Source organism: Molothrus ater, chromosome 7, assembly GCF_012460135.2.
Source record: "Molothrus ater isolate BHLD 08-10-18 breed brown headed cowbird chromosome 7, BPBGC_Mater_1.1, whole genome shotgun sequence".
Classification (NCBI taxonomy): domain Eukaryota; kingdom Metazoa; phylum Chordata; class Aves; order Passeriformes; family Icteridae; genus Molothrus; species Molothrus ater.
This window is the reverse complement of record NC_050484.2, coordinates 964,890-980,804: the sequence shown is the minus strand read 5'-3', so window position 1 is coordinate 980,804 and position 15,915 is coordinate 964,890. Positions and strand designations below refer to the sequence as shown.

Genomic DNA, 15,915 nt, shown 5'->3' with positions numbered 1-15,915 from the left:
GTGGCTAGAGCTTGCTGTGGGCCAGTGTGGGGAGAGAAAAAGGAAGGTGAAGTTGGTCCAGGCAAGAGCAACCCCCCTGAGGAGTGGGGCAGCCAGGGGGGATCAGTGTGAGGGAGGAGGGGGAGCTAAAGATGGAGGCACTCTTGTTCATCCCTGCTTACTTAAGGGTTAAAGAGCACATTGTGAAACTGGGAAGAGGCAGATTACAACCCAGCCCAGCAGTTTTCCCTTTTGTTGTAATCCCAAGGACAATGGAGCTGTGGGTGCCTGCAGACCTGGCAGTGTCCTCAGCAGAGATGCACAGCTGTGAGTGGCTATGGAGAGAGGCTGCCTCTGCCTGAGCTGCTTGTTCACAGAATCCCAGCATGGATTGGGCTGGAAGGGAGCTCAGAGATCCTCCCATCCCACCCCCTGCCATGGCAGGGACACCTTCCACCATCCCAGGCTGCTCCCAGCCCTGTCCAGCCTGGCCTTGGGCACTGCCAGGGATCGAGGGGCAGCCACAGCTGCTCTGGGCACCCTGTGCCAGGGCCTGCCCACCCTCACAGGGGAGAATTCCTAATTCCCAATATCCCATCTATGCCTGCCCTCCTTTTGTTTAAAGCCATTCCCCCTTGTCCTGGCACTCCAGGCCCCTGCCAATTTTTAGTCTGGGATTTGGTGTTAAACACTCTCAGGTGTTTGTACTTCTGTTCCATTAAGCCTGTCTTTATATTCCCATTCTCTCCTTCCTCCTAGACCTTTTTCCCCCCAAGGCTGCTGTGGTTTTGCTCATTTACTGCCATCTGCTCCATGTTCTGCTGCTTAAATGTTGGTGATGCTCAGGTGTTACCCAGAACAAACTCCCCTGTGCAATGCCAGGGCTGGGAATCCTGGGCAGGCTGCCTTACTGTGTGCTGGGTTTTACTTAGCATTGCTTCTAGAGCTGTGTCAGGGGGGTTTAGGTTGGATTTTAGGAAAAGGTTCTTCCCCCAGAGGGTGCTGGGCACTGCCCAGGCTCCCCAGGGCATGGGCACAGCCCCAAGGCTGGCACAGCTGCAGGAGGGTTTGGACAATGCTCCAGGGATGCCCAGGGTGGGATTGCTGGGATTCTGTGCAGGGCCAGGGCTTGGACTGGATGGTCCTTGTGGGTCCTTTCCAGCTCAGGACATTCCATGATTCCATTTTCTTCTCTATCAAGTAGTCACCAAGTTCCCCTTTTCTTTTTCCTTGTTTTTTGAGTTGCAGCCATTTTTACCTATCTGAAAATGAAAAGCTAAAAGTCTCTGCAGCCTGCCCTCCCTTTTGTTTTTTGGTGGTTTTTTTTTTTTTTTTTTTTTTTTTGCATCTCTATTGGGACTTTCTTCTTGCCAGATAAATCTGTTCCTATATTCTTTCAAAATGCTCTTTTCCCCCCACTTCATCTCTTTTAATTTCTCTTTTCATGTCGATTTTTCTTGTGCCAACTGCAGAAGCTGTCCCTTTTCATCTTTGATGCTTCTCAGGGAGGTTCCTCATTAATATTCAGATTGGAATAAGAAAGGCTGATTCCTAGTTTGTGTCTGTAGTCAGGAGAGGCAGCCCAGGCTGTGGCTTTTAAAGGGTCTCACTTTGGATGCTTTGGACATCCTTGCTGCTTGGGACATGCATTTAGTTGGGGGTTTTCCCTCCTGCCTGTCTCAAGCCAAAACTTTATCTCCAGCTTTTCACTGAGCTCCCTGTGGGATCCTCTTTCCTGTGCTGGCACTGCCCTTCCCCAGAGGCAGGAGATGGGAGAAAACTGATCTCACCTCTCTGCCTGCCCTGATTTTGGGCAGACACAACAAAATAAAGCATTTAGCAACCATTCCCTCTCCAGTGCCTTCTTTTCCTGCTTTCCACTCTTTCCACTCTTTTCCTGCTGTGGTTCTGTGTTTAGCTGAATTTCTGTGGGGATTTGGCCCTTAGGAAATATTGTTTATTGCCTGAAATCAGAGATGTTGCTGCACTGCAGAGATGATCATTTCCCTTCCTAGTTTTATTGGAGCAGGGAGCAGTTGTGCTCCAGGGCTGCTTTCATTTTCTCTTTGTCTGCTCTTTATGTTCCTTTCAGCCTCTTGGTGGGGTTGTCATTGCCTGCTGGAAAAGGGGCTGGCCCAGCTTCCCAGTGCCACATTTCTGTAAGGGATGTGTTGGGAAATGTGCATTTGATTGGAATGATGTTCCTGACACTCCTCACCCACAACATCCCCTGCTCTGTGCTTCTCCCACAGCAGAAAACTCTGCTTTCATCTGGGGGATTTTAATTTCTCTTACACTAACTGTGTGTGCCAGCTCCAGGACCCAACCCAACTGGGAAAATACAGGGAATGGGAAGTTGTCCTTGTTAAGTATGTAATTTATTTTTTCTTGTAAAAAGCCTGCAGCCAAAATATCTGCTCTGTTTGGTTTTCGGATTTGTTTTGTGGGCTGGGGAGGCTTAGGATGAATAGTCAGGCTTGGAGCTGCTTTATATTTAAGGGCAAAACAAATAATTTGGTGATGTTGGATGTAAAACTTTGTGCATGAGATTGGGTTTGGCAATGTACTTACGTCCAGTATCCCTCATTCCTTTTGTAGGAAGCACAGCATTATCCTTAAGGAGGTGACACCTCTGCACCCAGCTGAAAGCTGTGAGGAGTGAGAGAGGGGGAATATTAACAGCAGCAAAAAACCTTTTGGTTGGAACAATTAGAAAATTGAAGCCAAAACCCAAATACTGTGCAGAGAGCCAAGTGCTCCCCAGCTCCCAAGCCCAAAGCATATTTTAGGAAAGGCTGAGCTGGGAGCTTGTGCAGCTCTCTGCATCCCTGGTCCTCCTTTTGTTTCCATGGCAGCACAAAGGATAACACTGCTGCTGCAGCTGCCAGATGCTGCTGGAGCAGAGATTACAGCTTTGACCTAAATATCTCTTTAATACAGTTCTCAGTTACTGGGAGAGGCTTTTCAGATGTCAGAGATAAGGGAGGCTCTGATGAGCACGGGCTGGGATTCCTGGTGCCTGAACTGCTCAAAGCTCAGCCTCGTTCTCCTGTTTGTAATTAGGAATTGGGCATGGCCAGAGATAAATCTGCCCAATATCAAACATTTCTGCTGGAGCTGGTGGGGTTTTATCCATCCTGACAGGGATGGCAGGGGATGGGAGGAGCCCTGAACTGCCAGCTCCTGAAATCCCTCTGGTTTTAGGGCTGGGATTGAATTCTCTGTGGCACTTTGGTGGTTTGCTCTGCAGTGTGGGCACTGGAGCTGGTGGTGAGGTGTAAATAAAGCTTTGTCCTGCCTGGGATGGCATTCCCAGAGCCTGGCTGGAGCTCCCACCCACAGGAGGAGCAGGGCAGGGAGCTGCAATGCTGCTCTCTGCCTAAACTGCCTGAGAATTATAAATTACACATCTGCAGCTCAGGAAGGAAAAAAGGGACTGCTTGGAGCTGGGTGGTTGCAGCAGTAATTTCATAGAATCCATGATTCTGTCACACTGAGCAGGGAGGAAATAAAACCTTAAATCATCCTGGTGGGTTTTTCTAAAGGTTTTATTTGTTACTGCTTTGTAGTTATTGTTTGGTGTAATGGAACAGAGTGAACAAGCAGAGAGGACTCATATAAAAAACTGATTTGAAAAACCCAAACACAACAGGTATAAAAATTCATAGAATTCCAGGGTGATTTGTGTTGGAAGGGACCTTAAAGCCCAACCAGTTCCACCCCCTGCCATGGGCAGGAACACCTCCCACCCATAAAGGGTGCTCAGAGCCCCATAAAACATAGAAAAAGAACCTTTTGAAACATGACACGATCTTCCAAATAATATTTTATGCAAAGCTTAGAAATCAACATGTCAGGATGGTTTTCTGCTGTTTTCTGTTGGAACTGACTCAATGCTTTGACCCAAAGTGCTGGGGGCTGGGTTGGAGAGGATGTGCTGTGAGATTAACCCCCCTGAAAAATGCACATTTTAGGAGGATCACAGGTCTCAACCCAAAAGCTGCACATTTCCCTCTCTGCTCAGAAAATCAGCACAGGAGCTTTGGGAAATACATCCTGAAAGTGCTGCTTTGATACAGCTCCAAGAGAGCCATGTGTGGCCTTACCTGCATCCTTGTGGGCAAGTGGGAGCTTGTAGGAATATTTTCTGTACCAGTTCACTCTCAGGTTTTTATTTCAAAGCAGAAGAAACTCTAAATATTGCTTGTAATGCAGGAATTATTGAAGGGGGAGAGCAGCACGTGATGTGGCTGTTGGTGCTTTTAATTCATCCCCGTGTTTTTGAGGGCTCTTGTTCTTAGCAAAAAGCATCTTTAGCTGAGGGTTTCCAGAGAAACCCCTTGGCTTTTCCATATTTATTTACAGCTTTTCCTCGTTCAGAGGGACAGCAAAGTAATGTTGGGATTGCCTGAGGGAAGATTTTGCTGAGAAACTTTGCAAGAATTATGAAAGATTTACGTCCTTTCATCCTGCAGAGGTATCTGCCCACCTTTTCCTCACCACTCCTTTTGCCACTGGCTTTCCATCTGGATAAGAAGAAGAGAAAGCTCTGAGCTTCTCAGCTTGCTTGTCAAGGGTGAGAGATTTGGGTGAAAAAAGGGCAGAACAAGGTCAGTGGAACAGGGCTGGTGATGGGCAGGCTGCTGTGCTGGCACTGCCCAGGGCTGGGTTAATATTGGGGCTGCCCAGGCTCTCCTAAAATAATAATAATAATAATAATAATAATAATAATAATAATAATAATAATAATAATAATAATAATAATAATAATAATAATAATAATAAACAGCCAAACTGCTCTGGCTGCTGGGGTTTATCCTCAGGGATGGTCCCAGAGGGTGGAGAGGGTGCTGTAAATCTGACTGGCCCCAGCTTTTAGAATCTTTTTCTCAGAGCTCCCATCGGCTGCCTTGCTGCTGCTGATTAATTCAATTTACTGCCATGATTCCATGACAGTAAATGGAATTAATTTAGGAGAAGGTTTCCAGTGTGAAAACTCAGGGATGGGATGAGCCAGAGTGCTGGACTCAGGACAGCCAGGCCCTTGCTGGGGTCACTGCTGGGAAACATTTCTGATTTTCATGCCTTCCCTCCCCTCTTCTGACCCGTGGATGCTGGGATTGGCCTTGACCCTGTGTTCTCTCATTAGCATTGCTTTGCTGATATTTATTTTGGTTTTAGTGGTCATTCCTGCATTTGGAGAAGGAGGTTTTTCTGTTGGGAAATTCTAAGCAGGGCTTTTAATTATGGAATATTGGAACAGCCAGGCCTTGGGGTCAGCTGCTCTCCTGTGCCATGGGGTGCATGGACCTGGGCAAGAGTGGCCACCAAACCCCTGGATTCCACCCCAGGAGGTGTTGGCCCATCCCTGGAAGTGTCCAGGGCCAGTTTGGACAGGGCTCCTGGGATATTGGAGCTGTCCCTGCTCATGGTGGAGTGGATGGGCTTTAAGGTTGCTTCCAACCCCAAACTACACAGTGACCCTAAAACCCCTGAAGTGACCCCAAAACAGCAAACCCAAACCCCTAAACTGACCCCAACCCACATGGGGGGGTCCCAAACTGACCCCAAACCACCAAATTTAAACCTCAAACTGACCCCAAACGCCTCATGGGGGTCTGGGGTTCATGTGGTGGAACCAACATCTCATTCTTAATACTGGAATTAAGAAGGTTCCTCTGGATGGGGCTGAGTTACTAAACTGAGGTTTTAAAACAGGTGAGGATCCTCTTGGAGTTTGTGCTTTACTGTAGTGGTAGAAATCAAAACAGAAGAATTGAGGGAACAAAAAGAAGAAGACTTCTGTTGTGGCAAAGTCAACTTTGGGAAGGAAATGCAGCTTAAATGATCTTGGTGCACGTTTTAAAAAGGCACCAGTGACACCATGAATATTTGAAGCTTTTGATCAGTGGTGCAGAAATGAGAGGAGCAGCAGATGCAACTGTGATTAATTATTGCCAAAAGCCATTTCTTGCACGTGTGGAGGTTGAGTTCACTGGAATTCCAGGGCTGGGCAGTAATGCAAACAAGACCCCAGCTTCATCCATGTGGTTCTGTTTATTATGCAAATCTCTTCCAATGAGTTTAATCAACATGTGCTGCTGGGGGGTGGCAGCTTCAGCTTCAGAGGATTTTTGTGGGCTGGACAATTTGGGCTCTGCCTGCTCCAGTTTGATGGATCCAATGGTTCATGCTGTAGCTCTAAGTCAGTTTTCTTTATTTAGGAAAATAAACTGTTTGCCATGTTCTGTCTGTGAGTGTTTGACCTTTTCACCTTGGCTTCTAGGACTAAATCAGTTTTTCCTGAGGTATTCCCAGAAGGAATTGGGCAGAGGCTGCTTCCATGTCCATCCCAATGATGGCACACAAACCTCACACTGCAGAATAGACCAGGTGCCGTTTTATGCCATGGTCTGTGTTTAGCTGTGGTAATTCCTTCTACACATGCCAGTGTAGAGCAATCTCATGGATCTCCTAACAGAAACAAGTTGGTTTTATTTTTTTAAAGGGCACTGGGAGACCTTATGTAAATTAATTGCAACTTGGGGATAATAGAAGTGGGAGATTTTAGTTTAAATCTAAATTAGTTGGGTTGAGGTCAAGGTGTTTGGGTTTTTGGTGTGAGGGTCGTTTTTTGTTTGTTTGTTTGTTGGGGTTTTTTGGGCTTTTTTTTGTTTGGTTGGTTTTGTTTGTTTGTTTGTTTAACAGGCATATTTTGGCAATAAAATGGAATTTCAACCATTCTCAAGTATTTTGGATGCTCAAAACCTGTGTGGGGGCAGGAACTGTGGGCTTTAGTAAAAAAAGGGGAAGGTAGCTTTGTCAAGAACTCTAGCACCTTGTCAAGTGAATTTTATTTTATTTCTTATATTGGTAATTGGGCCTAAAATGCACATACTGCCCACATTGAGGGTCCTTGAGATCTGATACAGTTTTGGAAGGTCCTACTGTGGGGTTTTGGTGCATTTTTATGAAGGAAAAACCAAGCAGGAGGAATAAATTCAAGTCCTTGGACTGGGTCATCCTTCCTTTCTGCAGCTGCCCACCTTCTGCTTTGTCTTTTGGCCTCTGTGCTTTTTGGGATTTCAGCTTTCATTGCCTCCCTGGTTTGTCCTTTTGGAAAGCACAGGTGTTCCAAAACAATATTTTAAGGTTTTTACAGGATTTGTGATGTTCTTTTACCCTTGTGCAGCTCCCCTTTGGCTTGGCAGGTTTTTTTTTTTTGCAGTTCTCCAAGTCAGCAGCAGTGATTTGCTCATTCACCTTGTTTTAATCTTCCATGATGATAAAATCCAGTGGTTCTCTTGAATGGAAGCTTGTTGACATTTAATGGGGAGCTCTCACAGTTTGTTTCACACACCTAAACCTCCACAAGTCAGGGCTAAGAGGCTCCTGATGGTTTTCCTTGGCTCCTGAGAGTCTGGAGCTGAGCTGAAACCTCCTCATCCCCATTTGCTCCTTCCCAAATCCACAGCAAACCATGGGAGCTGATGGTTTCCTGTTAGGGCAGGGACATTTTTCCCCCAATACCCACTTTAAAGCTCCCATCCCATTGCTCCCTGTCTGGGCAAACATTCCTCCCCCCCAGGAAGGCAGGAAAACATCCCAGACCAGCTGTGGTCCCTTTGGAATGCCTCGATCATTCCCATTTCCCAAATGGAAAGTGCTGCTGGTTCTGTCTCCATCTCAAGTTCTGGGTGTGCCTCAGAAAGGTTTTCCTGGGGGTTTTGATCCACTGGGAATTCAGGCCATGGAACAGGAGCTGCATGAGCACAGTGTCTTCTCTTGCACCTGCAATGCCAAAGGTTGAACCCAATTTCACTCTGAGCCTTTGCTTTTCCTTCCCCTGCCCGTGAGTGTGTGGGAGGCAGCTCCTACCTGTCCCAAAATACTGATTATTTTCCTTGTGTTCTCATACAGATACACACAGGATTTATTCACAGCTGGAATCCAAAGGGATGTGTTAGGTTTCCTAACTGCAGAAGGTTTCCTAATTCCTGGCTAAGAGGTCTTTTTGGCCTGTTGAGGCAAAAGCAATATATTTAATGGAGATAGACTAGAAAACACCAAGTTTGCTTTGTGATTGTTTTTAGGTGGGTGCTGGGGAGCTTGGATGGTTTCTGGAGTCAGTGAGGGTCACATCTGGAGTAGGAAATTGCCTCCAATTTCTTTCCTCTCCAGATGAAAAAAATCAAATGGAGCAGCCTTCTCCTGCTGCTGATGGGTGCATTGGAGGGGAAGCAGTGGCTGGCAGGACCTTGAGAGGTTTGTTTAAAACCAGGGTGGTTTTAACCTTGCAGCTCTTATCTCCTGTGGCCTCAGGGACTCATTGGAGCACCAGGAATCTCAGTGCTGCTCCATTTCTCTGGGCTTGGGGCTGATCTGCTCAGCTGAAGCATCCTGTGCAGCACAGATTGTGCAGGAGTTAAATCAGCATCCACACTGGGTTTGTAACACAAACATCACTCTCTGTCTGCTTACAGCTGACCAGGCCTTTATGGAAGGAACAAAATGATAAATGTTTTTAAATACAGAAAAATGGAGCCTTATTTTTGTTCTTTGGTGTGGAATTGTCAGTGAGGCAGGAGCCAGGTGCAGCCCAAGAGCTTAATTTCTGTGATAAACCTGCCTTTCTTCAAGGAATCAACCCCTGCCACAAGCAGTTTTTAATTAATATTGCAGTAAATGGCTCTGTGGTTTATTTCTGCCTAGATTATGCTCCTGAAAAAATGATGTGTTTGAGGAATAAAAAGAGATTTTTCCCTGCCTGAGCAGGGCTGCTCCCACTGACTCTGGCTGCTGCAGTTGCTGACATGAAGTGTGATGTGCAGCAGAAAATAGCATGTTTCACAGCCAGCAGATTTCCTTATTTGCCCTGGTGGAGAAGTGACTGCAGCTGCAGTGGTGACATGAATGTGACAAACCCAGGGCTTTTCCTGTGGATGGGAAATGGCTTAAGCAGGTACACACTGGGAGAGCCTTTGCTCTAACTGGAGTGAGTTGGAGCTCTGGGATGATGTGGGAGCACCTGCTGCTGGGAGCAGATCCATGCAGAATGGGAATTTTGGGGATTTTTTGTACAATTTCCCTGCTTTTTTGTCATGTTGGACTGTCAACCTCCCCAGAATCGGACCTTTGGTCTCACATTTCCAAAGCTGTGGCATGAAATTGTGTGCAGCAGAGCATGAAATGTCATTATCCTGATGTTGGGAATGTTCTCCTCTTCCACAGATGCCTTTGTGAACAGCCAGGAATGGACACTGAGCCGCTCTGTGCCCGAGCTGAAAGTGGTGAGTTGGTGTTTGCTCCTGCCTGGGACACACTGGGAATGTCACACACCACTGGGGACCTCCCAAGCTTCACTCCAGCTGCTGCTGGGGGAAATGTGGAGAGCAGTTTAATAAGGAAAGGATTTTCCCTTTCCATGTCTATTATAGACTCACAGGAGGGTTTGGATTGGGAGGGACCTCAAAGCTCATCCCATTCCAGGTACACCTCCCACTACCCCAGGCTGCTCCAAGCCCCCTCCAGCCTGACCCTGAACACTTCCAGAGCTGAGGCTACCTTTATGTATATTCAATATTCATTTTGCTCATACTTCAAAGATCTCTCAGTGTTTTATTGCTGCTGGAATTTGTTCTGCTCCATGAACCAGCTTCCAAGGGGGATCCTCTCAGCAGGGAAGTCTTAGGAGGGCAGTGGAAGTTAGCAGCTGACATGTAAAGCTCATTTTATCTCCCCATTTTAAGTTTCCATGATTTCAAGGAGCAAATGTCTGTTCTCCCTCTCTTTAGAGAATGTCAAGCTTTTCCCAAAATCTGAGTTGACGGTAGTGTTTTGTGGAGGTGAGAGAATCTGCAAGGCCACACTTAGCAGGGTAAATGCACTTTTAATAAAGGCATTTTAATGGCAGCAGCATCCTCACAACTGCAGTTCTGTGCTGCTTTGATTTTAGCAGTGCTCAAGGTGAGTGCAGGAAAAACCTGGCAGTCAGTGGATGTAATTCCCTAGTGCAGGAAGGGTCACCAGGTTTTGTTAAACAGATGGTGTCATTAGGAAGGCCCCAAATACCTCACACAATGAAAAACCAGGAATTCAGGACTGGAAGGTGTTGATTGAGTAGGATTCCAGCACTGTGAGTTGGCTTATCCTGGGTCTCCTTGCCCATCCCTTCCCCTCCTCTGAGCCCTGCTAATTCACAGCACCCCCCAAGAAAACTGGGAATTGCAGGAGAGAGCAGAGCTGCAGGCACTCCATGCTGGGTTCAGGGCACAAACCATTGCTGAGCACCGGCTGATGGTCTCAGGGTACATTTTTCTCTTGTGCCAGCCTGGCTGCACCATGGGAGAGTTACCTTGGGTGTCCTGTCCCTGACTTGTCTGAAGCAGGGCTGGGAAATTTCAGATTTCAGCTGTGTGGCTGCTGCAGAGAATGGATTTGCAGTGGTCAGCGTGCCACAGGAGCTGCCCAAGGGGAAAAGCACAACTGCTGCTGTTACAAAAATAATAATTTGATTATAGCCCTGCAAATGATGGAAGCCAGCAGCACCAGCTGTGCCTGTGAACTTGTGCTCCAAGAGGAAGGGTAAATTAGGAAGCCCAGCTGAAATCTGCTCTGCCTTTCCTGCACATCTGCCCTGTGTGTCCCCCCCTGCCATTCTCTTACTTCAGCCTCATCCTGGGTGCTCCTGGGGCTGAGGAACATCAGGGCCATGTTGAAGGGAGAGGTTGTCCCCCTGCACAGGCTGGGAGGTCCTTAATTGGATTATTGTTGTTATTTATCTTTGATTTATTTCTAGAGTGGCTGTGTTGTACCCTTTGGGCTCTGCAGAATTTTAAAGGGAACAGAAACTGGCTCCGGGAGAGCAGAGAGAGCCCCCAGGGCTGCAATAAAGGAAGGAGGTATTTCTCAGTGTGCCTCTGAGGAAAGGACAGCAGTATTTTTTGCCTCCTTTCTTTAGCTTGGTTTCCTTCCAGTGCTCAGAAGGACATTCAGGGCCACCTTGGAGGGGTTTGGAGCAGCCTGGGATAGTGGGAGGTGTCCCTGCCCATGGCAGGGGGAGGGATGGGATGGCCTTGGAGGTCCCTTCCAGCCCAAAGCAGTCTGGGATTCTGTAACTGGTTCCTGCTGATCCAGTACTTGGGTTTTACTTATGGATTTTAATGCTTTTATTGTGGTCAAGATCTTGGTGAGACCTCTGCTTTTGGTGTTCCTGGGCCCTCTTTGTTCAAATGTTAAATGAGGATGTGTTAGGCAGATTGCTGGATAAAATCACCAAATTTCCTGCAAAAAAAATCTGCCAAGTGCAGCCAGGCTCCTCTCCTGGACAGCTTTAAAATGCCAAGTGCCATCAATACAGTTTCTGATTTTCCCCACCAGGCTTTAGGAGGCGTGGGCAAAGTGGCTGGGGTTTGTTTTACAGCATGTCTGGCACATGGAAATAAATGATTCAGTGTTGCACAAGTCAGAACTGAAAAGAGCAGTGAGTTGTAGCTGAATTTTCTCCTCCCTGAACTGGGTTAGGGTGGTATTTTTGTTCTCTAACGTGCTTGTCATAACTTGGTGCATTTCAGACATATCCATAAATAAATGGAGATGACTGGGATTGTTTGTGTGTAAAGCAGGGGAGAGAGGAATATGACTGCTGTGAAAACAGGCTGGCATTTTTGTCATGCTGTGGGGGATCAGCCTTAAAGCAAATATTAATGTTGACAAACAGAGAAACTGTATCAGAAGCCAGATTTCCCCTCCTCCGTGTAAAATTTATTGTTCCTATTTTGTAGGAATGTGTCAGAGAACCTGAAGTGCTGTCAAATGGTGTAACCTGGTGTGACCTTTGGGATATTTAAAAAAAAATTATTATATAAAATTGTGTTCTTGAATCTTGATGTCTTTTAAATTTTGAGGGTGTCTGGTTAGAATAGGACATCCCAGCCATGGGGTGTTGCCTCTGACTGGACCACCAGGTTGATGCTTTTCTGTTCTCCCTGGCAGTTGCAGTTTTGGCATGAGTGTACTAGAAAACAAAATTAATTTCCATCCACACAAGGCTAATCATTTTAAGTGAAGGTTTCACTGGAAAATTGTTGTCTTGGCCACATGTGTAGACCATGAAAAATACAGTTCAGCTTTCACACACTAAAATAACTATTTTTCAGTGGTGAATCCTGAATGGGGGGGACTTTGTACATTGTTGTAGGCAAAAAAAAAAAAAAAGAAAAAAAGGAAGGAGCTTCTCCTTGGGGAGCTTTGTGTGGAAGGGGAGATGGTGTCACTCTGGGGACGAGAGGAGGTGCCAGGGCCAAGCTGTTTGCTCACAAGGCTCCCTCAGCTCTCAGTGGGTTTGTGCTGTGAGTGGGAGTAGACAAATGTACTGCAGCTCATGGGCATGTAATGGAGGGAAAAGGCATTAATTGGAGAGATTGCTGCATGTTCTGGGGGTGAGTGACACGTGTTGGAGATGTCATTTTCTTCCCGTGACTCATCCCAGCATCCATCCCTCCCCTGCTGCCCACGCTGTGGGATCAGCCTCAGGCAGGGGGGAATTTGGGGTGCCAGCACACCTGGCTGGGTCCCACCAAGCCAGTTTTGATCAGGAGGGTGCTGTCCTGCCAGCTGGGGCTGAGGAGATGGGGTAGGGAATGTGCAGCTCGTGGCTGCTGCCTCGGCTCCTTTGGCAATCCAGGCAGATCAGCAGAGTTCATCTTCTCTTCAGGGACCTTCTGTTCTGAACCTCTGGTGAGGGTCAAGTAAACAGGAGAGAGCAGAGCAGGCTGGGCTTGTTTCAAAGGGGAAGAGAAGCTTCCATCACCTCCCTCCCCCAAGAAGGGAGCACGGTGTCCTCAGCTCTGTGCTCCCCTTTAAAGCCTCCAACCCCAAATCTCCTCAAGCCCTTGGGCATTTGAGCACCTCCAGGAAGAAAACTCTGTGGGGTTGGGCTGTGAAATATTTCCCTGGGAGGGTGGGGAGGCCCTGGCACAGGGTGGCCCATCCCTGGCAGTGTCCAAGGCCAGGTTGGGCAGGGTTTGGAGCACCCTGGGATGGTGGAACAAGATGATCTCTCAGGTTCCCCCCACCCCAAACCACTGCTCTTCATAACCTCACCCTCATTTAACCCTACACTCCTAACCATCCTGGCTATCTTCTCAGCAGCCCTAGGAGAATGAATAGGACTCAACCAAACACAAATTTGAAAAATCCTGGCTTTTTCTTCCATCTCCCACCTAGGCTGAATAGCAATCATTATTATCTACAACCCTAAACTTACCCTCCTCAACTTCTGCCTATACCCTATAATAACTGCAGCCGGTTTCCTCACACTAAATACAATCAAAGTTCATTTATCTCTTGGCACATTTTGCTCCCTGTCTGTTCCTTGGGGTGTTATTCCACGTGTAGATTTTGCTTGAAGACACAGCTTTTTGCAGGGATGGCTTGCAGCTGAGTTTTTTGTTGCTTTCTTTCCGTGTTGCACGTCAGGGGATCGTGGGGAACCTGGCGAGCGGGAAGTCGGCGCTGGTGCACCGCTACCTGACCGGCACCTATGTCCAGGAGGAGTCACCTGAAGGTAGGTGCATCCACAGCTCCCACCCTGCTTTCCCCCCACAAACCACATCCTTGCTCATTTTTGATCATGCAGAAATGATTAAAAAAAAATCCCACGTGCTGTTCAAAATGCATGGGGATTTTTGCTTTAACATTCTCCAGAGCAGGCTAAGTATGTACAATAAAATTGTGGGTTTTCCATCCTTTAAATACTTTGCTTTGCATCCTTTAAATACTTTGGCCCCCAGTGAGTGCCCATATGGGAATTAGTCCTGATAGAGGAGGAGTTGGCTGCTCTCAGTAGTACTGCTGATTTCACTTGGGCTGTTGAAAGCCACAGTTACTGTCTGTAGTGGTGGGTTTCTTGTTAGGAGAATAAAAATCTTCACCTAAAAATGTGTAACTTACTTATTGTTTAATATATTAAATATTTGTGTTTTTTTTAAAAATGTTTTTATGGCATAGAAAATTAATTTGTTCGCTGTAGTGTTTAACATTAATCCAGTTTATAGCTTGAAATCAAAAATTATCACAGTACCTTATCAAGGTTTATCTTACAGTAAATACATTTTTGATTATTTTTCTTTATCTGTTCTCCTTATGAACTTTTAAATCCAACTCTGAGACACTGAATTTCTGGTTCCTTCTTTCCCTTACTGGCTGTTCCCTTCTTTGCAGATATGGATGCAGGTAACTATACATTGTCTTCATGGCAGCTCTGGTTTTGAAGGATCAGATGGTGGTTTCTGTACTAGAGCGTTTTCCCCCCTTGTTTTGTGTATCATTTTGAGTTGTTCCCTTTTGATTTCAAGTCTTTAGTGCATCTCACTGTTGTTGTCTCTTGCTGTAGTTGTCTCTTCAGCAGTAGTTTGTAGTTTCATGCATCTCTGATAACATTTGTTTCCAATTAACTCTTACCACAGGAAGCTGGTTCAGCTTGGTAGTTGACATTTTAACAGCCTGGGATTGGAGTTAAAATGGGAGGAGAGGGGAAGGGAGGGATGGACAAGGAATTTTCCTGTGGAACTGCACTGACACTCAGGTCCTGCAGTTTGTAAGTTTGCCCTGAATGCTTTTGCTGGTTTGTAGCTAGGGCTGACAGTAATAATTGATGGTAGCAATTGAGCCTGTGCACAGAAGTGTGTGTGGATCATCTTGTGGCTGCTGATAGTGAGAAATGCTGACAGAGGCTGCAGAGGCACTGAGTGCAGCAAATCTTCAGCAAAACTCACTGTCTTGACAGATCTCTTCCTCCACTTCATGAACAGAGGATATTTGGTTACGTTTTTGGGGTTTTTTTTCTCCTGGAAGATTCAAATCTCCTGACTGTTGACAGGGCTCACCCTCCTCTCCTCCTAAAGGATGAATATTTTAGGTGATATTCCTTGGGAGTGTTGCCATCTGTCCTCTTTGTCTTGAAAGATTTTTATTTACAGTGCTGGAGTGACGTTGGGACTGTTTTTCCTGCAAGGATTAGATGACAAAAGCAGTGTCAAATCATTTCTGTGCACATAAGTGTGCCTGACAAGCCTCACTAATGACACTGTTGCATTTCATTAACAGGAGGAAAACTGGAATAATTAAGAGCTCTGATTTGCCTTGTGAGAGATCAGGTCAAGGTTTCCAATCAAGTCAGCATGAAAGGAAATTCAACCCATATAAATTACCCTCAGTAAACATCTGCAGGGGGGATTTGTGTTTTACTTCTCTGTCAGAGAATCACAGAAGCACAGAGAGGTTTGGGTTGGAATGGCCTTTAAAGCTCACCCTGTTCCACCCCTGCCATGGGCAGGGACACTTTCCATTATCCCAGGGTGCTCCAAGCCCCCTCCAACCTGGTCTTGAGCACTTTTAGGTCCTTCAAACAAGTCCCTAGAAGATCCTTCATGCTGGAGACCCTTGTGGATCCTCCCCTCTCTCCTTTCCTGAGGGACTATAAACGTGTCAGACTGTTAAATTGGATAAAGAAGAGGATGCATGTCGGATGTGAAGGTGTCAGCTGCTTGATCAGTTAAGGAAAACCTGAGTTTACTGGCTTGGAATGGCTTCCTAACAGCTAAATTTAACAGGCATCATAAAATCAGTGCCTAATGGGTGAAGTGATGGATATTTGCTTCATGTGGAAGTGGTGATTAGGGCCAGGGGCTGCTATTTCTGCTCTCCTCTGCCTCTAAATGGCTGCAATTACCAGGAAACCTGCCCTGCATCCACATCTCCTGCAGGCCTTGAGGGCTCCAGCATCCCAGGAAATGAATTTGAGCCATGTAAAGATGGTTTCAGGTTTCCTTCAGCTCTCTCAGTGAGAGATTTCTCTCTGCCCATCACCACCTCCCTGCCAGGAGGAGGAACCCTGCACTTCACCCTGCGCTTCTCTCTCACTGCCTGCCCCAG

The 15,915-nt window shown here is 46.6% G+C and overlaps 1 protein-coding gene across 9 annotated transcripts in view; it reads left to right on the top strand.

Moving 5' to 3' along the window:
- The window catches only part of AGAP1 (ArfGAP with GTPase domain, ankyrin repeat and PH domain 1), a 327,099-nt gene that overhangs the window by 92,640 nt on the left and 218,544 nt on the right, over window positions 1–15,915 (top strand). For 6 of the 9 annotated variants that reach the window (XM_036386313.2, XM_054515341.1, XM_054515342.1 and 3 more), the window contains exons 2-4: window positions 9,211–9,269; window positions 13,459–13,546; window positions 14,203–14,214. In XM_036386313.2, the coding sequence (XP_036242206.1) occupies window positions 9,211–9,269; window positions 13,459–13,546; window positions 14,203–14,214 (159 nt within the window). The remainder of the gene's footprint in view (window positions 1–9,210; window positions 9,270–13,458; window positions 13,547–14,202; window positions 14,215–15,915) is intronic. The other 3 variants (XM_054515344.1, XM_036386314.2, XM_036386316.2) reach the window with 1 other exon arrangement.